Raw genomic sequence first — 26,470 nt, 5'->3', positions numbered from 1 at the left:
TCTATGTGATGGCATCATAAACAATAAACTTCCTTTACAGGAAGGTTTCGCACTCAGAGAAATTCCTGTGACTGTTTATGTCTGCTCAGGAAATATCCTTGCTGGGTCTCCACACAGACACCAGTTTTGACGATAAACAGAGTTGTTATGTTGCACAAAAATAAAATGATGCTGAATATTTTAGTGTGCGTGTCTATGAATCAGTAATCTGTGTGTTCTGTCAGTCTGAGGGCTCTCGGCTGCAGAGGGAGATGAAGTCCTACTTGTCTGCTATTAAAGGTGAGAATCTCTATTGTTTAGTCTGTTATAACCACATCCACATGTTTCTCACATCATGTATACGGTATAAAACATATTTACATTGCTCATGTAACAGCCCCTTGGCTCAAATAAGCAAGGCGCAGAGAGTTTCAAACAGGTGTCTGTACTTTATCTTCGTTGTGTTGCACTGTGAAAACTACAAAAGAGATTCAGAAACACTTTTCTGTAGCTTCACAACTCACATACAGATTTACAGCAACAGATATTATGTCAAATAATAGCTTCTGAAACTTACAATGTATTACATGTATCTTCTTTTAAATAAACTTAAATGTTTGTTCACAGTTAGAAAGTACACTGCCTTAAAACTAACCACTATGCAGTTATAGTGTATTTCCCCTGAACCAAAGTATTTAAATTCTTTAACAATATATACAATCAATGTTTCGTACCTCAATCCGCATACTGTACCAAGGGCGCTAGTTTAAGGGGGTGTGGACGACAGCTCTCTCTGCTAGCCTTGTGCTTCATAGATTAGCCCTTCGAAATAGCATATGAATGATACAAAGGCAACAAGGTAAATTACAAAATAGACTCCTTTCTCAAGATACAAACATGGAAACAGGATACATGACAATACTTTCGCCTTTTGAATATTTACCTGTACCCTCAATGATCTGTAAGTTTAACATCAGCGTGGAAGTCTCTCCAAGTACGTCAGGAGGAAAACAGCAGCCTCTTTCAAAATAAAATGTTGTGACAAGCCAAAAGGGGGGAGTGTAGCGTTACATCATCTGACATACCCATACAACAATCACTGCAGAGGTAATATTAAAGTCATTTACGGCATATCTATAAAACACATATACTATACAACATATATAAAACACACATTCGCTCTTGTCATGACTGTCTTCATACTGCTGGTATTAAACTATTCTAGTGTACAGTAAAGTTAATTTTTGACCTGTTTCGCATAGGATGGTCTCTCTTCCTCTAAATGCACATGACAAAAGTTGAAGGTCACCATTAAGTTTTTCATTACCTGACTGTGTTTTTGTTCCTGCAGGGATGCAGCAGGCTTCCATCAACTTGACACAGTCTCTGCATGAAGTCTACGAACCAGACTGGCATGGAAAAGATGACGTCATGGTCATTGGGAAGGTCAGAGTCACAACAACACAAATACGACAAGATGACACCTGAGCACGTCACTCAAACAAGACAGGATGACATTTGAACACATCGCATCGTCAGTGTGTCTTCACGGGCAGCTGAACTAAAACAGGTTTTCAACCAAAGTGTTCTCCCACATTGACAACTATTAAACTTAAAAACTTAACTTATTTTCTGCCTTTAAATGTTAACATCAACAGAAGCTATGTCAGCTAAAGTGTAGCATGTTAATCACAAACACTTCTTTTTTAACAAGCCATTATTAATTATTGTAATTTCACAGTCAAGAGAGTTGGAAACTACTAAACAGAAAACTTTTTTTTTTTTTTTTTTAATATTTTCTTTTTATTTGGCCTTGAGGTCTGTGTGTCCTTGTGATGTGGGTGACAGCTCCTGGTGGGGTCTTCCAAGGCAAATGGGCCTCAGCTGCCAGACTAACAATGATTCTCAGACCCCATATGAATTAGTCACAATGGAGCTGCAGGACCTCATCAACAGGGAGCCAGACCACGAGTGGGGCTCACTGGGAGGTATCTGGTGACCAGGTCTCGACACCAGGGACCTGGTCAGGCACAGCACAAAGAAAGTACATGGAGCTGATAACTTGCTGTACCACTACCCGCGACAATAAGCTTTAGGGTCAGAACATAAAATCGTAAATAATAAAATATATAATATAGTGCTTTTTTAACAACCACTTTTTCAACACTAGTCACCATTAACACATTCACACACATTCGTTCACTGGCGGCAATGTGCCACCTGCTCATTATCAGCAGTACACACACTGATAACACAGCATTGGGAGCAATTTGGTTTTCAATATCTTGCCGAAGGATACATTGACATGTAGATTGCAGGGGCTGGAGATCAAACCAAGGACCTTCTGATAAGAGGACGACTACTTTACCTCCTAAGCCACATCCACCCCATTGTCAGCCAAGCTGCAGGCAAAGACATGTACCTTGGCATGCTGACCCATGGCATTGCAGATCTTACAGAACATGTTTATGAATTTTTGATGTGTTGCTTTGACGACATACATTATTGTGGTTTTCCTGCAGGACTGTGATGCATTATGGGAAGACTTCCATAACAAACTGGTCGATTCAACGCTACTGAACCTGGACGCGTACCTGCAACAGTTTCCAGACCTCAAAGTAACAATTTGTCTTTTGCTTAAAGAATCTTTTACAGCTTTGATGGTTCATCATCTAAAAACTGAAACTTTTTGACATTTCAGACTCGTGTGGCCAAAAGAAGTCGGAAACTTATCGACTATGATAGTGCTCGTCATCATGTTGAAACTCTGCAGATGTCAGGGATGAAGAACGACCGCAAGATGATGAAGGTGAATCCACTTGCCTGTGATTTTACATGCTGGAGGCTTGAAATTCAGAATATTAATTTCCAGTTGTTATATACCACATGTGCATGTGTAATATGTTACCTGTTCAGGTTTTGTATGAAGTTAATATTATTGAACAGACTTGTTTTTGTTGGCAGGCAGAAGACGAGTTGAAAAAGGCTCAGAGAGTGTTTGATGAGCTGAATGTTGGTCTGCAGAATGAACTGCCAACTCTCTGGGACAGGTGAGGCAGATCTTATATATACACCTGCCTGAAAGCACTATAATGCACCTTTTGTTTAGAAGTGATCATTAGACCCTATAGTGTCTGACTGAGGGTTACATGTGAAACTGAGTGTAGTTGTGTGTATCTAAGAGTATCTGAGGGTAACTGTGTGCAGCTGTGTTCAACTAACTGCCAACTCTCTGGGACATGTGAGTCGCATTACATACACACATATCTGGCAGCACCATAGTACACTTGCTTGTTTAGAACTTGATGTGATCACTGGACACTACAGTGTATAACTGAGAATTATTGTGTACAACTGTGTCTATCTGCGTGCAACTATGTATAACTGTGTGTATCATATGCAAATGTATGTAACTGTGTGTAACCATGTGCAACTGTGTGTTGTGTGCAACTTAGTGTAACTGTATATCTGTGTACAACTGTGTGTAACTGTGTTTAACATGGAATTAGATTTCTGTCAAAAACATAAACAAACAGATACACGTGGGTACACACAGCTATGGAGATAGAGTTCTATCAAAAATAAATAAACACAAAAACTATAATCCATAGACATTTTACTTTACTTTAACTTTATCCACATTGCAAACACCATTCAGTTTGTGTTTCGTAAATCATCATTTGAATAAAAACAAAAAGGATATTAACCAATGTAAATAACATTTTCAGATGTGGGTGAAAAAACAGACGTGAGATTTCCAAACGTTTTGTCAGGGTCACAACTCTTATATCTTAGTGTTGTGTGACAGTTTGTGTGTCAGATAGGGGTTTAAAATGTCAGCTGTGGTCCAGTCAGTGTGTTCATGTGTTCCTTCAGCTACATCAGTGTCCTCAGAAAGTGCAAATGTGGAAATCAGGTCAATTGAACTCTATATGTTTAGTTTCTGTGACTGTCATAGCTGACCCAGTGACGTAGAATATTGTGGTGAGAGATAAATGTCTGTAGACTTTCATATAAAACATGACTGATCGCAGATACAGATGTTGTATCATAACTTAAACTGGATGTGCACTTTGCCATAGCTAGCAGCAGTCTACAAACATTTACCTCAGACTGTTTCACAGAGAGGCTCCACGTGAGTACAAACAGGTTAAAAAATACAACACAAGTGTGAAATCAACAACGTGAACATTTGGACGATTTATTGATGTTTGCAGAGTTTTGAACAGACATTGACCGACATCGTCATTCCGTCTGATCCTTGGGAAATGATTTCTAAACTAGGCTCCCAAGAATACACATAAATAAACATTACAGAAACTTCTTTTTGGATTTTTTTTACATTCACATCAAAAGAGATGAGACCTGAGATCACCATCGCAGCCTTAAACAGGGATTCTCAGCAGTTCATTCAAGCTGAAGTCCATGTTGTTTCACAGCAGAGCTGGCATGTCGTCTGTGTTCGGGGCTTGATTTTGGTGGTTCTTAGGATGCGAGGTGGCAAATGCAGCCGGTATTTGACCAATATGTTGTAAAGCTTTATATTGTTTTGTTACAGTAAACCCCAATTTACTCATATTCAGGTTCTACAATTGTGAAAGGGTTACTGATGGGACTCGTCTCATTCCTTGATGTCTCTGTGGCAGACCAGTATCAGCAGAGACCAACAGTTGGCGTGTATGTGCGAGTTTGGCCACTACTTCTAAAAGTGCCACTGATGAGCTAAACATGCGTATGGCATTTGGTAGCACTGAAGAAGAAGAAGCTTTACGTGTGAATCCACACATATTATAGAATATTTGTCTCAAAATTACACAGATACATCAGCTGTGTCCTTTGATCCACAAACGTAGATTTTTCCAGTTTGCAAGCAAAGCTTTTCAATTATAAATGTAAATATTGGAAACACATCTGAAAATGTTATTTACATTGGTGAATATACTTTTTGTATTGATTCGAATAATACACAAATGAAACACAAACTGAGAGGTGCTTGTGCATGGCTCGTAAAATCTTTGTTGATTATAGTTTTTGTGTGTGGGTATCTGTGTGTACCTATGTGTATCTGTGTGTCACCATTTGTCACCCTGTGTATTTGTGTTGCTGTGTGTAACTGAGTGTCTCTGTTGTGATATGATCTGATGTGACTATGGATATTTTGTCTTGTTCCTTCTTCTCTGCTATTGTTTAGTTGTCTTTGGATGTTTATGATGTGACTGACTTTCCAAAGACTTGCTGGCATTACTACTGTCTGTTTTATTGAACTTCATCTGTTGTAAACAGTTGTGGAGACCATGTAAGGAAATGTTCAAGAAGCAGATGAGTTTCTTAAACAATGTTTTAATCATCTGGAGAACAACAATTTCACAGAATCACAAATATTTACCAATTCTTGTGTCTTTCTTGCTCTGCAGACGGGTTGGCTTCTACATCAGCACCTATAAGAGTGTGACAAATATGGAGGCTAAATTTCACCGTGAAATCTCTCTGGTGAGGAGACATCAGCATACACAATAAAACAATCAAAAGGTTTTAGAGCTGCTTTGAATACTGAATAATCTAGAGGAACTTACTTTCAGACAGACAGACAGACAGACAGACAGACAGACGTCCAGTTGCCTGAATAAAATGTTGGCATTGGACATGCCTGCAAACCATGGATACATTAATTTAGTACATTTCTTCTGTATCCTTGCAATGTTTCTACACAGTGACGTACTTCATATTACTGGTATCATGTATATGAGGTGAGTTTCTCATCAGGGCCATGAGCCATGTTTGTGCCAACTAAAATAGGTATTATAAGCCAAACATTTCCTAACCTTGAAACATGAAGAAATGTAAACTTTGAACATATTCATGGTTTGCAGAAACATGCAATGCCAACATTTATTCTGGCAATTGGGTTTCAGACAGACTGTATTCAGTCTGAACCATCAGTGTCATCAGTTGTACAACCAATAGGACTAGGCCAAATTTGTGACATGGGGCTCTATTTTCGACTCTGCTGCCAGCGTAGTAGAATTTTCGACCGGCGCAGGCAGGCGCATGGCGCACTAGGTATTTTGGTAAACCGAGGCGTACAGAGGTGCGCCAGGATGGGCGTTGCGGCGCAGTAGGGGGGAGGTCGGCATAATGAAATGCTCATTATGCCGACCATTTCGGTCAGACCTGGTCAACGCGGATTTTCGTAAACCGGCAGAGTCGTTCGCTCACGTCATGTCACCAACACCTCACAGTCAGGTTTCCACAATGTCTGGCATTTCACTGCGATCAGTAATTAGCAACAGCCGCAAATCAATGCAACTATCTGAGTCAGCACATACAGTCAGACCTAAATTTATATATTTTGATCCGTATCTCATCTGACCACATCGAAAGTGCGTTCGGCACGCGTAATGGTCACTCACCCTGACCGAATGTACACAGGTGACACAGGGATGTCTGGTGATCTGTGACTCAAATTGCCTGGTGACAAACATGTATGCCACTTTCCCCGGGTCGGCACATGACTCGTTCATCGTGGCGAATTCAAGCATCCCTACAGTCTTTCAGGGGGACACCCCTCTGGATGGGTGGCTGCTAAGTAATAACGGCTATCCACTGAAAACGTTGTTGATGACGCCATATATCACACTGTCAACAAGACGGCAGCGTGGTTTTAACAGTGTTTTCAGCAGTGCTCGGTCAGTCATCGAACGCACACTGCGATCAATATGTAGCAACAACGACAATTCAATGCAACTATCTGAGTCAGCACATACAGTCAGACCTAAATTTATATATTTTGATCAGCATCTCATCTGACAACATCGCAAGCGCGTTCGGCACGCGTAATGGTCACTCAACCTGACCGAATGCACACAGGTGAAACAGGGATGTCGGGTTAGGGTCCGCTGCGCCCCATCGGCGCAGCAGACCTGACTTTGCACCTCGTCTGCACCGCGCCGGTGGCGGAGTCGAAAATAGAGCCGATTCATGTTACCTGGGGAGAGGCGTTTCTGTGGATGTAGAGTGTAGTGCTCACTTTTCATGCAAAGGTAAAGTGAGTTATTGCTGCTGGAGGTTATTGTTTTTATTAAAGAAGGAAAATAACTTCACATTCTTCTGACTTTTCAGGTATGTAGGCAGCTGTATGAAGTGATGACCAAACTGGGTGAGCAGCACTCTGACAAAATGTTCACCATCCAAGGAGCACCGAGGTCAGTATGGGTATGGGGAATCAGTTCCCTCAAAATATTCTATTTAGTTTGATGAAAGTTATCTCATTAAATTTGTTACAATTATTTTTGAGTGAAATCTTTTTTTTTAGTTGTTTTAGTTTATTGTCCTTTCGGAAGCTATGCTAGAAGCTATGAAGGACTGCTGGGCACGGGAAGTCCAAAAAGGCGCTTCCCTGCACCTCGTGATGGTAACAACTGGTATTGACCACAGATGGGGTGTGATACATCACTGATGATTGCCTGTCCGTTCAACGCAGGAGTCACAAAGCCAGTCCACGTTGTTGTTTTTGACTTCACATCTGTTTCTTTGTCATAAAGGCACCAGTTTGTAGTTGTTTTGTACATATTGAGTCCAGCTGGATTTACTTGTGTACAATATATGAGAAAGATTTTCTGTTCTGTTCATGTTTCCATAAACAATGTTAAGTATTTGTCTGTTGAACATTCAAAGACTCCTTTCCCACCTACTTTGTTCATAAAGATAAAATGACTGTAGAATGGGAAAAGTTAGCAAATAAACGTAGTTATACCAAGTCCACTTCATGACATAAAGTTAAAACACCTGCGACACTGGTGTTTGTTTTTAACATCTGAGAGACTACAGCCAGTCAAAAGACTCTGACATTGTGATCACATGTTTTTTGTCTCGCCTCAGTGATTCAGGACCACTGCGACTTGCCAGAACTCCATCACCACCAGAAGATGAGAGTCCACCTGAGAGTCCAGATGCTAGCTCCAATCACATGCTCCGCCCCATCTCACCTGGACCACCACGGCCCAAATCTCCTACACAGGTAGATCAAATATTAATGTCCAGATCCTAATAATGAGTGAATTTAATCCTAAGTGGATCCAGATCTCCCACACAGGATGTTGTTATCCTGCTTGGATCCAGATCTCCATCACAAGGGGAAGTGATTCTCAGTGGATCCAGATCTCCATCACAGATAGAACCAGAGATTTATCACAGGCAGACTTAATCCTGACTGTATCCACTTCACCTTTACGGGTAGATGTTATCCTAAATAGATCCAGCTCTTTGCGGGTAGGTCTAATTCTGACTCCGTAGCAGAGGTAGAGGTTAAACAATCTGGATCCAGTTCTCCATCACAGGTATAATATTAATTGGTTTGGATAAGATAAGATAAGATAAGATAAGATAAGATAAGATAAGATGTACCTTTATTAGTCCCACAGTGGAGAAATTTCAGGTATTACAGCAGCAAAGTGGATAGCAGGAATATAGGGCATCAGTAAAAAAAGACATTAAATATCAAACAAACATAGAGAACATGAAATACGTAGTTTAGTCAAATGTTTAGATGACATAAGACAATATATTTATGATTGATAGTGTTTGACAGATAACAGTAATAGGTAATATGATAATGATTAATAATTGTGACTCGATTGATGATACTGATTGATAGATTACAGTGATCGATAGATATAGTGAAATAACTTCAGCAACATCAGACAGCATTTCTATATATTTTAGTATTTAGCTGACTGTTAGAACTTCACAGTAACTTTCTATGATTTTTTTTTTTTTGCTGCACACTTTTGTCTGTTAATTGGTGAGTGAACATGTAACACCAGTTTATGCCATTTGTCTGTATTACTGTATGTGTTGGGCAGATATATAACACTAGGTCTGTTATATACTGAATTGATACCTGAAAGTAGAATATCCCCCCCATGTCCAGTGGCTGTTTAGTGTTTACCGTAGTCAATAGTGTTTACATGTTTGTCAAATGCATTTGGGCAAATATGTGTATGTATGTTTGTTTATATGTGGTGTACAGTATGTGTGTGTGTGTGTGTGTGTGTGTGTGTGTGTGTGTGTGTGTGTGTCTATATCTAATGTCTAATGTACAGTGTGTTTCTAGAACACTGGTTCCCAGTCTTTTCTGAAATAGACTCATCCAGCATCTTAATAAAAGCTCAGCTTGTTGTTGTTAGCTAACTGATAATGAGCTGGACTCTTGCAGGGCACAGCATGTTGATAGATGAACTAAAATCTCTGGATGTTTGAGTGTGCTGTTGATGGACTTATGATTCAACACTGCAGAAGAAACAGCTGAGAAAAATGAATACAAAAAGTGAAAGTTGGGTCTACATATCTGGACAAGAATAATTCAGCCTTGTTGTTGTCTACCAATCAGGAGGTCGGTGGTTCGATCCCTGGCCTCGGCAGTCCACATGCCAAGGCATCCTTTGGCAAGATACTGAACCCCAAAAGTGTCCCTGATACTGCGCCATTGGTGTGTGAATTCATATTTATGTCTCTTTGGAGAAAAGCGTGTGAAAATGACTAATTGTAATTGTGGAGCTGAAAGGAAACTGTGACATACAATATATATGAAGAGTCCAGGTAAGACACTAGAGAACACTGTAACTGCATAGAACTGCAACACAGTGGAGGACCAACATCTCAGATCTCTTTGCCACTAAAGGATTACTTTTGGGAACCAGTGTTGTAGAACATACCGTCCACCATTAGAGCAGTAGAATAGAAACTATAGAATAATTAATCAGAGTTGCTCCTGTAGTTCTGTGTTTTGTGTGGGGCTAACACAGTGACAGTAAATGCACCTTTGGAAAAGGAAACATTATCATTGAAGCGTTTGTATTTGAAAAGTATTGGCACTGAAAAACAAAACACAAGCATTAAAAATGATTTGATTTCATTTTGATATATATGATTTTCATGTGTTTTTCAATGACAATCTGATATTTTCTTCATGTCTGTCTTCTTTCCATGACATTTTTTTAAGGTGTCAGGTTGTTTCCTGTATCACTGGTTTTCAGTTTCAACTTTCTGTCATCATTTTGGTGTGGCGAGCAGGGATTTTTAGGAGGGGGGCAAACAGAATGGGATTTACATATCTGCATGCTAATGCTGCTCTGGACTTGAGGGCTAGTCCAAAGCCACCAACATGACGACACACCTAGCATACAGCATTAACTTCGATGAGCTGACTTGAAACTCCCAAAGCTGAAGCATGTTAAGTCTGTTTCACTGTGCCGTTGTTTATCCACCATGAACCAGGCTGACGTTATGCTGGTCTAGCAGTTGAATGTGATATCATGCCATGCTGCATTGAGACTATATAGAAAACTCCACACATTGAATATTGAGTGATCAAACATTTTGCAGCCACAAAACAATGTGTTGCTTAGTCAGCTAGTTACTCTCAATGTGTCCCATCAGCAATAAAATATTTTAATTCTCCATCAGTTTTGTTCAGTAACATTTTAGAAAGTCACATCTCCACAGCATCAATGCAAATACTTTCTTTGTTTTAAATACTGTGAGGCACAGAGAAAGCCTTGTGACTGTGGTTTAAGATGATCTAATGTTTTGGGTCATGGAAATATTTAACTTGCTTCTGGGGAAGCTGCATATCGACACCTATAGTCTTTCTGTTTTCTTGGAAATGTTTGCTGCTGCCTGCAGTGAAGGTCTGACGGATGGTTGGAGGAATTATTTCTCTTTATCCAGAGCATATACCTTCTCTTTGTCAGAACCTATGCTGTGTTATAATGCCACTAAATTCAGAATTGACATTGATCTCATTGACATTTTTCTGTTTCTGGTGTCAAAGAACAGAGTAAAAAAAAGAAGATAGATATGGATTTGGCCATAGCCCTTAAACTTTTCATGATTCAAAGCAGTTGTTGCAGGAACTGGCTGCTGTTCAAATCTATGTTTTAAGACCGCAATTATGACAGAGTTAATAGAAATACAAGCACTTAACAGTGTGCCACATTTTTCAGCACTTGTTGAAACTGTGCAACCAATTACAAACCAACTATTGCATCCTTACTGTGGCAACCGCACAGGTGCTGCCATTTTCAAGTAGTAGTAGTTAATTATAATAACAACAACAGACAAACTGTGGTGTCATCGTTTCGTTATCATCCACATGTGGCTCCATCCATCCTATTTAATTTATAACATTAAACAGTGAAATGGATCAGAGAAATTGAAAATGTGCTGCTTGATTAAACTTACTCTGTGTTGATTTGATAATGGGTCATCATATGTTTTGGCAGCTTAAAAAGGGACCGCCGGTGCCTCCACCACCAAAGGTCACGCCCACCAAGGAGGTGGCAGAGGAGCAGATCATCGACCTGTTTGGAGGAGAATTTTTACCAGCACCTTCACCATCACAGGTCTGTGGAGTTCTCACAGGTTTACTGTTTACTTCATTAATAAAAACTGACAAGTAATGCATAGTGTGTTCTATCCACTTGCTTACCTGTTTGCTTTTTTTCTGCTTTGTTGTTGTCCACAGCCCAATGAACGACCTGGAGAATCTCTTCTCGATTTGGACTTTGATGCTTTTCAGCCAGATGAAAGTGTTTCACCGATACCGCAGGTTCCTTCACATTTCACGTGCAGCAGTGTCGTCACCTGAACATGTTTAACTGAATAAAGGAATACTAGCTCCGCCTGCTTCATCAACACACTGGTCTTATTAATTGAATGACAGTGTGGAAACTACATTTTACTAGTCCAGTGACTGTTGACTAACTGAAGTAGATCATTACAAAAAACTTGCAGAGTTGCACAGGTGACTGATTGCTTGACAGGCAGACAAGTAACTGATCACCTGATGATGAAGTTGTTACTTTTTTTGTTCAAGTGAGTTTAATATTTACGCTCTTGGTGTTGGAGCAAAATACAAGAATAAGTAAAACTTAATCATCATCATCCATTTTTAATATATGTGAACTTTATGGTTGAGTGGAGATGTTTGATCAAAGGTATAGTTTATTCTTCCCAGTCTGTTCCTTTTAGTCCCATCAGGAGCTGGTCTTGATATGAATTTGTGAAATGGGTTTATTTACATTAACATTTTGTACTCTGGCCTTTTCAGACAGCTGTACCGTGGGATATGTGGTCGGTGAGTAAAATCCTCTGTCTTATTTTAAGTTGCTTAATGGTATGAGTTTGAATATGTTTGTGTCTGTAGATATTAACCATATTTTATCACTTTTTTTAAAGGCAAACACCCAAACAGCTCAGCCTGTAAGTAAACACATTTACTCATCTGTTTCTCACCATCATTAAAACCCGATCAGTTACTAACCCTGTTGGTGAATGGATAAAAGTAAAATGCAACAAAGCGCAATCGACTTGGCAAATTACTCATGACATATATGAAGCATGGGGCTACTTTAGCTCTGATGGCCATGTTTGTAGTTTTTTTAATTTACCCAGAATATTTTCATGCACTGGTCCTCCAGTTGGACTTAGTACTCAGGGGGGCAAAAACTTTAACCCATTCCCTGCCTTTCCCAAGCAGGCTGCAGATGCCGGCTTCGTCGCCAACTGGTCTGCTGACTTTGGTTCATTGTCATCTAATGGAGATACTACTTCAGGAGCCGAGGCCGCTGCTATAGGGCCAGAGGGGACACAGGGTGGGGCACAGGGTGGGGCTCAGGGCTGGCCCCAGCCAGGTGGAGACACAACTACACCTCCTAAGGACAGTGAGGCAGCCACAGCAACTGAAGTCGAGGTTAGCAGCCCGGACTCTCAATCTAATCCCAACCTTAATCCCTCTGCAGACAGAGGTGATGAAGATGAAACAGGGCAGGCAGATTCAGAGGGAGAATCAGCATGGCAGGACAACCGCAGGAAGTCCACCCCGGGACTTATATTCACCAATGAATATGGTGAGCAGATTGAGGACTGTACAGAGGACAGACAAGACAAGTGGTCTAGGTCTCCAGATGGGTCTGGATCTGAATATGAGACTGCTGAGGAGTGGGGTGATGGAGTTCAGGGGGGAGGGTGGGCAAGTGCTGATGATGAAATTTCATATGAAGATCGTCACCCAGTGAATGATTCAGAGGGCTGGGGAAGTGGATGTGATGGTGCTGAGCAGGCTCTACCAAGGAGCAGTGAAGCAGACAGAAACTGTTCAGCTGAAGAAGAGCTACCAGGAAAACAAACTAATCTCACATCAGTGTCATATTCTGAATCTGCCGGGGAACAAGACAAACAATCTTTTACATCGAAAACACAGGGAGGAGGCGCGTTTGATTCAGATCCTTTTGCAGAAACACAGGGAGGAGGTGCGTTTGATTCAGATCCTTTTGCAGAAACACAGGGAGGAGGTGCGTTTGATTCAGATCCTTTTGCAGAAACACAGGGAGGAGGTGCGTTTGACTCAGTTCCTTCAGCTGAAACACAAGTAGGAGGAACATTTGATTCTGATCCTTTAGCTGAAACACAGGGAGGAGGTGCGTTTGATTCAGATCCTTTTGCTGAAACACAGGGAGGAGGTGCGTTTGATTCAGATCCTTTTGCAGAAACACAGGGAGGAGGTGCGTTTGATTCAGATCCTTTTGCAGAAACACAGGGAGGAGGTGCGTTTGATTCAGATCCTTTTGCTGAAACACAGGGACGAGAGGTGTTTGATTCAGTTCCTTCAGCTGAAACACAGGGAGGAGGTGCGTTAGATTCTGATCCTTTTGCAGAAACAGAGGGAGGAGGTGTGTTTGATTCCGATCCTTTTGCAGAAACACAGGGAGGAGGTGCGTTTGATTCCGATCCTTTTGCAGAAACACAGGGAGGAGGTGTGTTTGATTCAGATCCTTTTGCAGAAACAGAGGGAGGAGGTGTGTTTGATTCAGATCCTTTTGCAGAAACAGAGGGAGGAGGTGTGTTTGATTCAGATCCTTTTGCTGAAAGACAGTTTGGGGACAAAGGGGGTGGAGAAGGTAGAGTTGTGGCCACAGGGGGTGGAAATGGGTGGGATACAGACCCTTTTGCCAACAGTTTCCCAGGAGTTTCCAACACTACGTCCTCGCAGGAAATTAGTGACAGCAGTGGCTTCAACTCTTCCATCGCTCAACGAAACTCTGCGCCTGTCTCAGCAGCAGAAGAAATTAAAGATGTTAATGTTCCCAGAATTCACAAAGAACCAGAAAATTCAGACATGTCCGAAGATGAGGCTGCAAACCGGAGATTTGGGAAGTTGTACCAAGAGCTAGATACAGAAAAGGAAGAGGTACTGGACTTCCTCCCCTCTTCAGTGAAGTAGATTATAGCATAGAGTAGACTAGAATAAAATGAAAACCCTTTTCCTATTTTCTGCTCTCCCACATATTGAGAAACAAAGTGAAAGTAGTTGCCTAAAACCTGGATCCCAGCCTGAGCTCCTCCCACCTCCCCTCTTGCTTGCTTTTTCTTCATTCCATACTTAAATTTTCATACCGAATCCATCTGTACAACTCATGAACATCTTACATGGATGCTTTTTGTACTGATTCTGTGTCTTTGCAATTCAATTTAGGTGACCGATGCATTTAATGGATTTTCACAGGTAATTTTTCAAACTAAACCTACATTTGCACACATTGTCTAGATGACATTATGAAATCTGCAGTTTGCAGAAATAAATTCAGTAATGTTTCAGTCACAGAATGTTCAGGTCTAATTCAGCCTGCAGGGACTTTTGATTTTATCCAGTTAATTGTCATTTTCATTGTACTGTTTAGCCTTCCAGCTGTATCTTTTAGGGTTTCAGATTTGAGTTAACTCTCAGTGGCCAAAGTTTGATGTCCTACAAAGTCTTTTCATATTTCATCTTTGAGCAGAACACATGCAAAGTTAAGACATCAAAAGCAAATAAATGACCACATCATATTTGACCAGTTAGTCAACTAGTTACAAGATAACAAGAGGTGTGTCAGCCTCTGCAGTGTTAGAAAAATAGGTTAGAGGTTAAATGTCACTGGAAAGGTCAGAAGTTGCTGCAGGACATTAAAAGAGACATTGATCCAAACAGCATACTTATATCATGAAATCATCAGAGGCATTTTCCCCAGCAATGTCCTTTCTTCAACACATGCTCTTCTGTGTTTTCAACATGCGCACTGTGAAGGATACCACTGCACCATCATTTTTTGCTGATTTTGATCAGATGGTAAGTTTGAAATTTAAGTACATCATGTGCATTTTTTTTTTTAAGGTAACTTATGCATGTTTATTAGGAATGATGTGTAAATTTCTTTGATTTACTGTTTCTGTTGAGCAGCTGTATTCTTTAATCTGCTTGTTGCATACATTTTGTCAGTTTTAGTTCTGTTAACTAAAACATTAGTTAAGTTGTTGCTTATGTTTGATCTACAGTTTTCTTTTTGTTTTATCTCAAAATTATATTCTGATATTATGTGTAATATTTTTAAAGCTGGCATATATTAAAATCTGACACACTTATTTGTGGTTTTGCATCATGTACAAATATTAATATTGTGGAGAAAGTATCCAATGTGTACCATGTGGTAGGTATTTTTAACTTTAATGAAGTATGAGATGAACAAAACAAGCAAGCACGTGAAGCTTAACATTGTATTCATGGATGTTCCATTTACACAAAGAATTATGAGCCTTTTTTAAAATTCTATACAAAATATCTGTGGCCAAAGTGCCATGTTTGAACAGTTTTAAGGTAAACCACCTTATTTCCTTGCCAAAGAACAAAATTGATGCTGAACCAATTGAGGCACCTGAAGCCTCAGAGACAGAACCTGCTGAGAAACAAGACAATTCTCCAGCTTCCCATGGTGGTGAGGAACCTCCAGTTTCCCCTCCTTTTGCGGAACCACCAGCTTCCTGTGCTGGTGAGGAACCTCCACTTTCTCCTCCTGCCGATGAACCTCTGGCTCCCCCTGCTGTTGGCGAACCTGAAGCTCCCTCTGCTGGAGTAGAGCCAGGCGAATATCCAGCATCTCCTTCTGAGGAAGAGGTGGCAGAACCTGCAGCTGCTCCTGCTGGTGAGGAAGATACAGCAGAATGCCCTGGCAGCGTGAAGGAGGAGAAGCCTGCTGTGAGTGAATATCACTGTATCATCATCATCATCATCATCATCGTAATCATCACCATCACTATCATCGCCATCATTGTCATCATTGCTATCATCATCATCATCATCATCATCATCATTATGCTATCATCATTGCTATCATCACCTTTGCTATAATCATCATCATTGCTATCATCATCATCATCATCATCATCATCATCATCATCACCATTATCATCATTGTCATCATTGTTATCATCATCGTCATTATTATTATATCACCTGTTATGGCCAGAACAAAGGACGCCAGGACCCGGACGCAGAGAGTGGTAACAAATAAAGATTTATTGACAAAGTAGCAACAGAAATTCAGTTCTTCCGGAACGACAGTATGAACAAAGTATCAACAGAAATTCTCACTGGAGGAAAGTATCAACTAAAAACACCGAACACAAAATCACCTTCAGACAGGGAGAAAAATCAGAAACAAAGTACAACACAAAAGGTGGCAAAGCACCAAAACTTACAAACTCGAGAAACAATTACTGGTGGGCTAAACTCGTGGCGAGGGGCAGATGATCTCAGGCAGCGCAACAACATGCAAGAAGCAGTGAGAATAATCCGGCACTGGAGACAAAGAGAGGGTGGCTTATGAAGCTGGCTGATTAGGCAGAACAAGCTGCAGGTGTGCCAGGAGACCAGCGTTCCAGGACATCGCCTCGCCCCTCGGCACTCACACTGCAGGAAAAGGGAGAGAGAAGTCAGTAGGAGCAAACACAAAACACAACAAAAAACAGGACCACAACATCATCATCATCACCACTGTTATCACTATTAACATCGCCACTATCATCGTCGTCATCATCACCGTCATCATCACTATATCATTATCACCACTACGGTCACCATCATCATCATCACCATCACATCAGCTTCAATTCAATTCAATTCAATTCAATTCAATTCAATTCAATTTGTATAGCACCAAATCACAACAGAAGTTGTCTCAGGACACTTTCCATACAGAGCTGGTACAGACCAAACTCTTTATCTACAGAGGACCAACAATTCCCCCATGAGCAGCACTTGGCGACAGTGGCGAGGAAAAACTTCCTTTTAACAGGCAGAAACCTCAGACTGAACCAGACTCTGGGTGGGCGGCCATCTGCCTCCACCGGCTGGGTGAGAGAGGAAGAGCAAGAGAGGGAGAGTGAGACAGACAGACAGACAGACAGACAGACAGACAGACAGACAGACAGACAGACAGACAGACAGACATGCAGTCACAGTAACAGTGACAGTGGATGTAATAACAGCAGTAGCAGTTGCAGTGGATGTCAGGCAGGGCCAAGGCAGGAGACGCAGCTGAAATCCACAATCCATATTCAGACACTGTCCATGGGAACCTGCAAGACGACAAAGCACAGAGACTCCGGGGAAGGAGCTAAGTTAGTAAGACGCCGTGGTAGGACATGAGAGCGTGCGGATGGAGAGGGACAGAAGGACGGAGGAGCTCGGTGTGTCTTTGGATGTCCCCCGACAGTCTAATCCTATAGCAGCATAACTAGGGGCTGGTCCAGGACCAGCCTGAGCCAGCCCTAACTATAAGCTTTATCAAAGAGGACAGTTTTAAGACGACTCTTAAATGTAGAGACAGTGTCTGCCTCCCGGACAAAGACTGAAGATGGTTCCACAGGAGAGGAGCTTGATAGCTAAATGCTCTGACTCCTGTTCTGCTTTTTGAGACTTTAGGAACCATAAGTGGAAATGCATTCTGGGAACGCAGTGTTCGAGTGGGGCAATAAGGTACTATGAGCTCTTTAAGATAAGAAGAAAGAAAAGAAGAATTCATCATCATCACATCATCATATCTTCATCATGATGTCATCATCTTTTGATCCACATCATTAGTAAAGTGTCAGTCAAGGACATTTAACATTAAATGACCTATTTACATTTTGAATTCATTGCTGTAATCGCTTTCATTAGGGTTTTGGTCCAGTTGGTAGGTTTATGGTTAGAGTGTGTCTCAATACGAGTTGGTTATTTTTAAGGAATAATGGAAAAAAATGTGATTTCTTCTCCAAAGTCAACTGTTGGATCTCCAGGCTCTGAGAAGGCAGAGCTTGGTGAGGTATGTACCTTCGATTTTTTTTTTTTTTTTTTTATTAGTTATTGGCTTTTTGTTCAATGTTATCATAAATCAAGAAGTTTAATAATGTATCAGTATTTTGGCGATAATGCCTAAAGAATTTAATATGTCAAATACAGCTGTTAATGAATCATTTGATTTATTAATTGTATTTCTCAAGTGATTAAACAATAAATAGATCAGAGTACGTTATTTTGTTTCATTTTTGTGACCTACTGCTTCATGTGCCTTCTTGTAAAACTCTGGTTTCATTTGCAACTTTCATGTTGAATAAAAATGTTCTGTTATGGATGTAATGGACATTCTGAATCCTATTTGTGATGATTTGATTTTGTGAGTAGTCTCCATTAAGCATACCGAACCCTTATATCTCTAATGAATGACTGCTATGCAATGCAAAGCAGGAATCTACTCAGATAATTTTGATAATTATTTAATTAATAAAGAATTTGCATGACTGGGATGCACCAAACAGGAAAAAGTCAGACTGTTTTTCATTTATGACTGTTCAAAGTGTAACTGATTGAGTGATTAACAAATCTAAGGCTATTTAATTTATGTAACAGTGTAGTTATTAGTCCTTGTCATCAGTAAATAACCGACATGTTTGATTAATGGTTTAATACTGTCAAAGATGTGAAGATCAGTCCTTAATGAAAAGGTCAGATTGAAGACAACAGCAAGATTCCCGATATCACCTCCCACAGACCACTGAACTCTAACTTTCCGAATTTTTAAGTTCATTATTAACCCTGTAACCTAAGTAAATGATCTTGTGCTACAATAGTTCATTAAATAAGTGTTTTTCAAAGATTGATTTTGTAATTTTATCTGTAATAGTCATGAACTCGCATTGCTGTAAACTGCTGCTCTAAATTGTGGTTTATGACTGTAAAACTCTCCGTGTTTAATGAAATCATTTGTGTCTGCACACAGATTCCTCCTGCTGATGAAACCACAACATCTCCAGGTGAAGCAGCTCCATCGGTAAGTACCACTTAATGAACTGATATATCACTCATCACTCGACTGTCATTACAACCACTAATTCAGCAACAGATCATTCCAAAAGTAGCAAAATCTATTTCAGGGATCGTTAGATTTGTTACTTAAAGATCTGTATGTGATTTTTATTTAAGGTCAGGTGTAAATTTAATGTTGAGCTTGGCAGCAACAGCACACAACTAGCTTATTACTGTTTCACATTTTCACTTTCTTACAAACTTAATTTTATTTGAATGAGCCTATATGAGTGTGAACAGACTCAAGAAAATGTAAAATCAAAGGAGGCAATCAGTGTTCAATATAAAACCAACAGTTCAATTACCAATGAATGAGTCTGTACCTCAACAAGAAATAAATAAAAAATCCTCCTCAGGATCCAGGGGCCCGTTGCACAAAACTAGGATAAGGGATTAAGCTGGGATATGTTGTTTATCCTGGCTCAACTTATCTGTGATCTGGTTGCACAAAAGCAGGATAGCAGAAAGTGGGATCTGTTATGGGATGAGTTACCATGGAGATTTATTCTGTGGAGCTGGCCAGCTCCAGACCAGGCGAAGCTCCAGGATCTATTGAATCTCATCCCTTATCTCAGTCAGCAGTCACCACAAACGGAAACCAACAGTTATTCCACTGAGCACTACACACTGTTACCACATCCAACCTGATCCACGTCATCATTTACACAAAACAAAACAGAAGCATCATTAATTTCAATTTTAATTAATTTCAATCATTGTAGATAAATGATGATTTTAGATGATGTTGCAATCATCAGATAGATTCCCATAGACTGTATATAAAATGTACATCCAATATAAATATAAATAAAGGGAAATTATGTAAGGGATAATATCTGACTAGGTGTCCATTATCAGAAATGAATGGATGTCGCGGAGGCATGAACCGTCCAGTCTGCAATACTTTGCCACGCTTTCTCTCGCTGTTCTCTAACTGTGGCGGTGTTGCCTTTCTTTTTAATTTGGTCCTTCACCTCCTCGTAAGCCTCCATGAGGACTTCTGCCTCCGACTGGGAGAAGTATGCCGCTCTGGTTGCCATGGTGAATCGGTGAACTGTGATCGATGGCGGGGTCTATTTGAGGAAGCCGCGTGCACACACTGATCCAGGATAGGTTTCACCTGGCTTGTTGAATCCGTGTTTGCTCATCCTGGCTTGGTCTTTGTGCAACCGATTAAGCCTGGACGCTCATGTTTTGGATTGGTTGAACTCAGCTCAGTCACTTATCCTGGATGTCTTAATCCTATTTTTGTGCAACGGGCCCCAGGAAGCAAGCCCGAATGGTTTTGTTTTCATTTCTTCTTCTTCAGTGGAAGTGTTTAAACAGTAAATTTCTTAGACCAAAATCACTCAAATGGGAAAGTGAGCTGCAAATTTAACACATTAACCAATGCCTAGAGTAAGAGAGATCACAGCACCAAGGCAGCCACTTGTGGTGCCATCTTGGATGTTTTTTATTCTGTAGCTGGTGCTATAGCCGTCGACTTTACATTTTTGGAATTACCTTGAAAACAGCTTGGTCTAAAGTCAAAATTCTTACATCATTTTAATCACTGAACTCATGTGCATCTTTTGTGCCATGGTGTTCTTCTTGTAATATATCAAATTTTGCAAATTTTTTGGAAACCAATTGGGTTTTGGAAAAATCATCCTGAAACTGAGTCAGGATCATCTGTGGACCTGGCTTATCTAACATTATCAAGGAAATTTCGACACGTCAATCCGTTTTGATATTATGTATGTATTCAAATGTGTCTTCAAGTTCAATTTTACATAAACACTCAGAAATCAAAATTGTCTTCAGCAATTAAAAGTCATATTCAGATAATAATAATAATAATAATAATAATAATAATAATACATTTTATTTAAAAGCGCCTTTCAAAACACTCATGGACACTTTACAGAGTAGGTAAAAACACAAGCAAAATACACAGAATAAAGAGCACAGTAATGAAAAACACATCAAGTTAAAAACAGGCTAAAAGGAGAAGTGAAATTAAAGAGAGAAGGCAGTCTGGAACAGATGAGTTTTGAGTCTGGATTTGAAGATGGGGAGAGAATCAGTGTTTCTGATGTCAGGTGGCAGTGAAGAGGGACTGAAAGCTCTGCTCCCCGTGGTGCTGAGACAGAGAGGTGGAGAGAGGAGGAAGATCTGAGGGAGCGAGAGGGGGTGGCAATGGAGATGAGGTCAGATAGATATGGGGGGGCGAGGTTGTGGATGGCCTTAAATGTATACAGCAGGATTTTGAAAGTGATTCGAAATTTGACCAGGAGCCAGTCAAGCTGCTGCAGGATGGGGGTAATATGATGCGAGGAGGGAGTTCTGGTAATAATGTGGGCTGCAGAGTTTTGAACCAGTTGAAGTCTATGGAGGGACTTGTGAGGGACACCGAAAAGGAGTGAATTACAGTAGTCAAGGCGGGAGGTGACAAGGCTGTGAACCAGGATGGCAGTGGTGTGAGGGGTGAGAGAGGGGCGGAGACGATTGATGTTATGTAGATGGAAATAGGCAGACCGGTTAATGCTATTGATGTGAGAGTGGAAAGATAGTGATCTGCTGAGGATGACACCCAGACTCTTAACCTGAGGGGAGGGGGACACTGTGGAGCTGTCAGTGTTGAGGGAGAAACTGTTGGTTTTGGATAGGGTTGATTTAGAGCCGATGAGAACAAGTTCGGTCTTGTTACTGTTGAGTTTAAGGAAGTTGGAGGTGAACCAGGATTTGATCTCAGAGAGACAGAGGGTGAGGGAAGAGGGTGGGAGAGTGGAGGTTGGTTTACTGGAAAGATAGCATAGTCCACACTTAGCTATAGAATTCTAGAATATTCTGCCACCATGTGACATCTCGTAATTGGCCATGTGAATTCATGCAAAATTAATATGATACCATCTAGGGTCAGACTCAATCAATTCATAAAATTTGATGATGATTGATTAAATTGGAAGTAATTCATTACAACTAATCTAAATCTCTAGACATTTCACAGTCCAAACTAAAAAAAAAAAAGGCATGTACTACAGAGCTGAATATTTTTCGACCTCCAATGAAGTGTGACTAAAGTTTGTCTCACTGCAACCTGATCAATTCATGAGTCTAACCCTAATCCTTTTTCTAGATATGTAACTTATTTAACCTCTATATGTTGGCAAGTCTTTGTTCAAATGGTCACAAAAATGATGTAGACATTCTTTGGATATCAGATATCAAATGTTACAGATGGTGTTCTGATATGTCAGACAATAAATTCACAGTGACATTCAGTGCTTTACTTTCATTTGTAATGTATGCACAACATTCTCCATTCCACCAAAAGCTGTATAAAATTTCACCAAAATATTTTAGAATACTAAAAGCAGGATGATGGGTCATTTTCCAGAATTGTATCCCCAATAGAGAAATTGTAGTGAATTTTGTATGGTGACATCTCAGCCTGTGTGAGATTGGTTTTGGTCCCTGGTGCACGAGCCAGTGGGCAGGGTTGTTAGCCCCTTTCTGTTCTCTTTCTCCAGCAGCAGCAAGTTTGAATGTGTCATATGCATTTCATCCATTCACACACTACACGCATTACTGAGCTAGCTGAATAAGATTATTGTTTTGTTTAGATGAGAGTAAATTACATTTAAATAGAAATATGTGACCAGCCACGAGAAAACCAGCAACAAGTCTCCAGGGGGCATTTTGAGTTATTTACAGATCCTGAAAGTGTAGTTTCAAAGCTTTCCAACGATGTCTAACACATGGAAATCTGAAAATATTTCAGGAAGATGTGGCCATTTGAATGTAGATACTTCTCAAACTATTTTTTTGAGAAATCCACCCTGAAAGATTCTCACCTCCAGGGGAGCCAGGTAACACAGTGCTGCTCATTGCATCTCATTTGCATAAGTCCAACCCCCTAACCATTGTTCAAACTATTGTAGTTGAAAAATGTTTATCAAATGGAAATGGAAATTCCATTTGATAAAACCCCTGAATAAAAATGAAAAACAAGAAAGGTAATACACTTAAGAGTTAGAAGGAGCAAATGTAGATACTTATTTCTAAAATAAAATAAAATAAATTCTGTCACTGTCGTTCAGTGGGATGGATCAGTCTGTTGCTGAATGAGCCCCTGTGGCTGATCAGCACATTGATATGTTAAGCTCCAGCTCCTCCGCTGCAAGGCCGAGGGATTCTCAAGTCAAGTCGTCCCACCAGCTGTTTTCTTTTAGCATTTCACAACTTTCTCAGTGTTTTGTTGCCAATGTCCCAACTTTTTTTAAACATGTTGTTGGCATCAAATTCTAAATGAGCACATAATTTTCAAAAACAATGAAATGTCAACATTTGATATGTTGTCGTTGTGTGCTATTTTCAATTAAATATTGACTTTCAATGCTCTGCAAATCATTGTATTCTGTTTGTATTTACGTTTTAGACAGCATCCCAACTTTTCTGGAAATAGCGTTGTACATGTACTTTCAAATTTCATATAATTATCTGTAATTGTGTCAAAAGTTATTGATATGAGAGCAAAGTGCTGTTTGTGCTCTGCAGGAAAAGATGCCGATCCCCTCTGTGGTGATAGAGCCTGCATCCAGCAATGAGGGTGATGATGATCGTGATGCTGACATCATCTCTCCCACTGCAATCAGTGACAACGGAGTGACAGCTGAGAATCAGACCGTCAAACACATGAGTCCATCTGGTGGAGTTTCTGGACTCCCTGATGACTTTCTTTACAAGGTGTGATGTTCTCCACATACGAACATATATGGAGGATAAAACATTTAAAGCAGCAAATTAAAGAAATACACACTTGCTGTACATACGTAATTAGTGTACATGCTCAATTCTGTTGTGAGCTGAGGTGGTGATGTTTTTCTTCCTGCAGGTGGAGACAATGCATGACTTTGAGGCTGCAAATGCAGATGAGCTCGAGTTGAAGAGAGGAGATGTGGTGTTGGTGGTTCCCACTGCTTCGTTAGAGGATCAGGTGAGAGTCAATGGTGATATTTTAAACTCCAGTAATTAGAAGCCAAGCATCCTGGAAGGAAGGAGTGAACAGTCTTAACAGCAGTTATGGCTAGTAGTGATTTTTTTTTTTTTTTTGTTACAGGATGCTGGCTGGCTGACAGGGATCAAAGAAAGTGACTGGTTAACACATGGAGTTGGTGCTCAAAAAGGACTTTTTCCAGACAACTTTACTCAGCGTTTGGAGTAATTAGTGTCTTCATCTGGAGGGAATAATTAGCAGAAGTTTGAGACATTGGTGTCCTAGCTGTGCCATCAGCATGTAGCCAATCCTTGCAAACACCTTATAAGTTGCTGCATCTGGACAACGCAAGGCTTTTCTCTGGTAGATGAAACTCTGTTTAAACTATAATTCAGTATAATGAAAACTAGTACTATTCCCAGCATAACTGAAAATTAATAAGCATGATGTGATAGTATGGTCTACCCCTCTTGAACTGAGACATGTTTTTTGTTGTTGTTGTTGTTGTTGAAAGAAAAAATGGTGTATGATTTATTGGGAATGTTGCAATCTCTACATGTCCACACCTACAAAAAGCAGAAAAAAGAAAAGAAAAACTCTACCTTCATTGCACTGGGTGTGTGGTCCTGATTTTGTTGCTCTGCTGTGGAATATGCCAGAATCTGTAGTGCTGTGATCATTTTAAATGTTTTTGAGTGTAACACGAACCTCTTGAATTTTATTTGTCTTCAGATACATCATTACTATTACCCTTGAATCACTGTTTGTGTATTTCTGTAAGATCATGTTTGAGTGTGTGTCATGATGTTTTCTTTGGCAGATGTGGTGATGAATTAACTCATCAGTGAGTGTTACAGTGTTTTTGCCAAAGGAATCTTGATATGTATTATCTGAGAATTGGTAAACAATCCAGCCCACATCCAGCATGAAAAAGTTTTCTGAGAATTGAAAAAAATAAAGAATCTCCCAATATTGAAAGACATTGTGTAGCTGCATATGTCACGTTCTATGAACAGCATATTTGCAAGAAATGGATCCAATCAGAAGACAGCTAAAGGTGACCAGTTATTCATGCAGAAGTGTATGATCACAGGGAAGGTATAGGGGTGTTGATCATAATTGGACTTTGGGATTTTTGTCTGATCTGCCAGCGAGCAAGATAGAGAGATGGAACCTTGACCTACCCCCCATTTGTGGCCACTGCAAGTCCAATGGTACCACTCTGGAGTTGGTAGGATGTAGGGTTCCGAAGTTATGGGATAGGTTAGGGGACAAAATCCCTTCTCCAGAAGGAGATGGAAGGTACACTGTCCTTACACCCATAGGACCCCCGTACCTCTGGTCCTTTGGATATTGGGGTTGGCGGGTACACTTGTGCCTCCTGCTGTAGCGTACCTCAGTCCAACCTCCATCCATGTTGTAGTTATGCATTTGTTTTAATAAAAACATCAATGAACTTCAATTGTTTTCTAAAAAGGGAAAGGAGTGTTTTAATGAACTTAAATTAAAAAAGTTTTCAAATGAAATTGTAGATTGTAGATTAAGGGGACGACAGCTGATGTGGCAACATTTGCCAAAAGTTGCCGAACTTTGGGAAGCGAGCTAGAGCCTTGGAACCTTGACCTTTTCCCCTTTGGGGACGGCACGATCATTGCACACTCCATCCAGCACTGCCCCATTCGCGGATCAGCCCAACTCCCCCCCCCCCCCCCCCAAGTCCAGAATGTACACATATATATGTATTCAATAAAAAATGACACATAAATGTGTGTTCAATATATATTGAGTGTAATCATTATGATACAGAGTGGATATACATGAAATAATGCTACAAAAGGAACATATATGATATAATGATTATTGAAGCAGCATGTCATTAAATCAAGAGGTCGCTTGGAAAGAGAGCTGCGGAGAGGATGGAGGAAAAAGAGAAGGAGAATAATTCTCCAAAATTCATCACATCATGAGGTTAGGGTTACAGGTAAGTGGGGTTAGGGGATCAATAATAATTATCATTGTTTTTATTCTTATTCATATTAGGGGTAACTACAGTAGGGTTAGGGTGGTCGGGGTTAGGATGAAAGATTTTTAGGAGTTGGGGTTAGAACCTTCTCCCGAAGGAGAAGGAAGTGCACGGGCCTACATAGGCCGTGCCCAGCCCCCCTTCCAACCACTTTCCCTATGTTTGTCTTGTTTATGTTCTTCTCTGTTTTGGTTTGTTTTTCCCTGCCTTGTTTGTTTTCCCTTTTGTTACCTCCTTTGGCTTTATTTTCCCTTAACTGTTTGTTTCCCCT

At 40.3% G+C, this 26,470-nt stretch overlaps 1 protein-coding gene across 12 annotated transcripts in view; it reads left to right on the top strand.

Annotated features, from left to right (window-relative positions):
• amph (amphiphysin) overlaps nucleotides 1-25,158 on the top strand; it is a 40,558-nt gene extending 15,400 nt beyond the window's left edge. The window contains exons 3-24 of one of the 12 annotated variants that reach the window (XM_070975188.1): nucleotides 225-279; nucleotides 1,331-1,425; nucleotides 2,502-2,597; nucleotides 2,681-2,788; nucleotides 2,944-3,029; nucleotides 5,394-5,469; nucleotides 7,099-7,181; nucleotides 7,858-7,996; nucleotides 11,262-11,381; nucleotides 11,504-11,587; nucleotides 12,089-12,115; nucleotides 12,217-12,240; nucleotides 12,518-13,373; nucleotides 13,458-14,227; nucleotides 14,513-14,542; nucleotides 15,104-15,145; nucleotides 15,698-16,048; nucleotides 18,114-18,158; nucleotides 19,113-19,163; nucleotides 23,738-23,926; nucleotides 24,075-24,176; nucleotides 24,300-25,158. In XM_070975188.1, coding sequence (XP_070831289.1) covers nucleotides 225-279; nucleotides 1,331-1,425; nucleotides 2,502-2,597; nucleotides 2,681-2,788; nucleotides 2,944-3,029; nucleotides 5,394-5,469; nucleotides 7,099-7,181; nucleotides 7,858-7,996; nucleotides 11,262-11,381; nucleotides 11,504-11,587; nucleotides 12,089-12,115; nucleotides 12,217-12,240; nucleotides 12,518-13,373; nucleotides 13,458-14,227; nucleotides 14,513-14,542; nucleotides 15,104-15,145; nucleotides 15,698-16,048; nucleotides 18,114-18,158; nucleotides 19,113-19,163; nucleotides 23,738-23,926; nucleotides 24,075-24,176; nucleotides 24,300-24,404 — 3,534 coding nt within the window. In that variant the 3' untranslated portion in view covers nucleotides 24,405-25,158. Of the gene's footprint in view, nucleotides 1-224; nucleotides 280-1,330; nucleotides 1,426-2,501; nucleotides 2,598-2,680; nucleotides 2,789-2,943; nucleotides 3,030-5,393; nucleotides 5,470-7,098; nucleotides 7,182-7,857; nucleotides 7,997-11,261; nucleotides 11,382-11,503; nucleotides 11,615-12,088; nucleotides 12,116-12,216; nucleotides 12,241-12,517; nucleotides 14,228-14,512; nucleotides 14,543-15,103; nucleotides 15,146-15,697; nucleotides 16,049-18,113; nucleotides 18,159-19,112; nucleotides 19,164-23,737; nucleotides 23,927-24,074; nucleotides 24,177-24,299 lie in introns of all 12 variants that reach the window. The other 11 variants (XM_070975187.1, XM_070975184.1, XM_070975190.1 and 8 more) reach the window with 11 other exon arrangements.
• The last annotated feature ends 1,312 nt before the right edge of the window (nucleotides 25,159-26,470 follow it).

This window comes from Chaetodon trifascialis, chromosome 11 (genome assembly GCF_039877785.1).
Source record: "Chaetodon trifascialis isolate fChaTrf1 chromosome 11, fChaTrf1.hap1, whole genome shotgun sequence".
Taxonomy (NCBI): Eukaryota; Metazoa; Chordata; class Actinopteri; order Chaetodontiformes; family Chaetodontidae; genus Chaetodon; species Chaetodon trifascialis.
The sequence above is the reverse complement of the archived record's forward strand: the minus strand, read 5'-3'. Positions and strand labels throughout refer to the sequence as shown.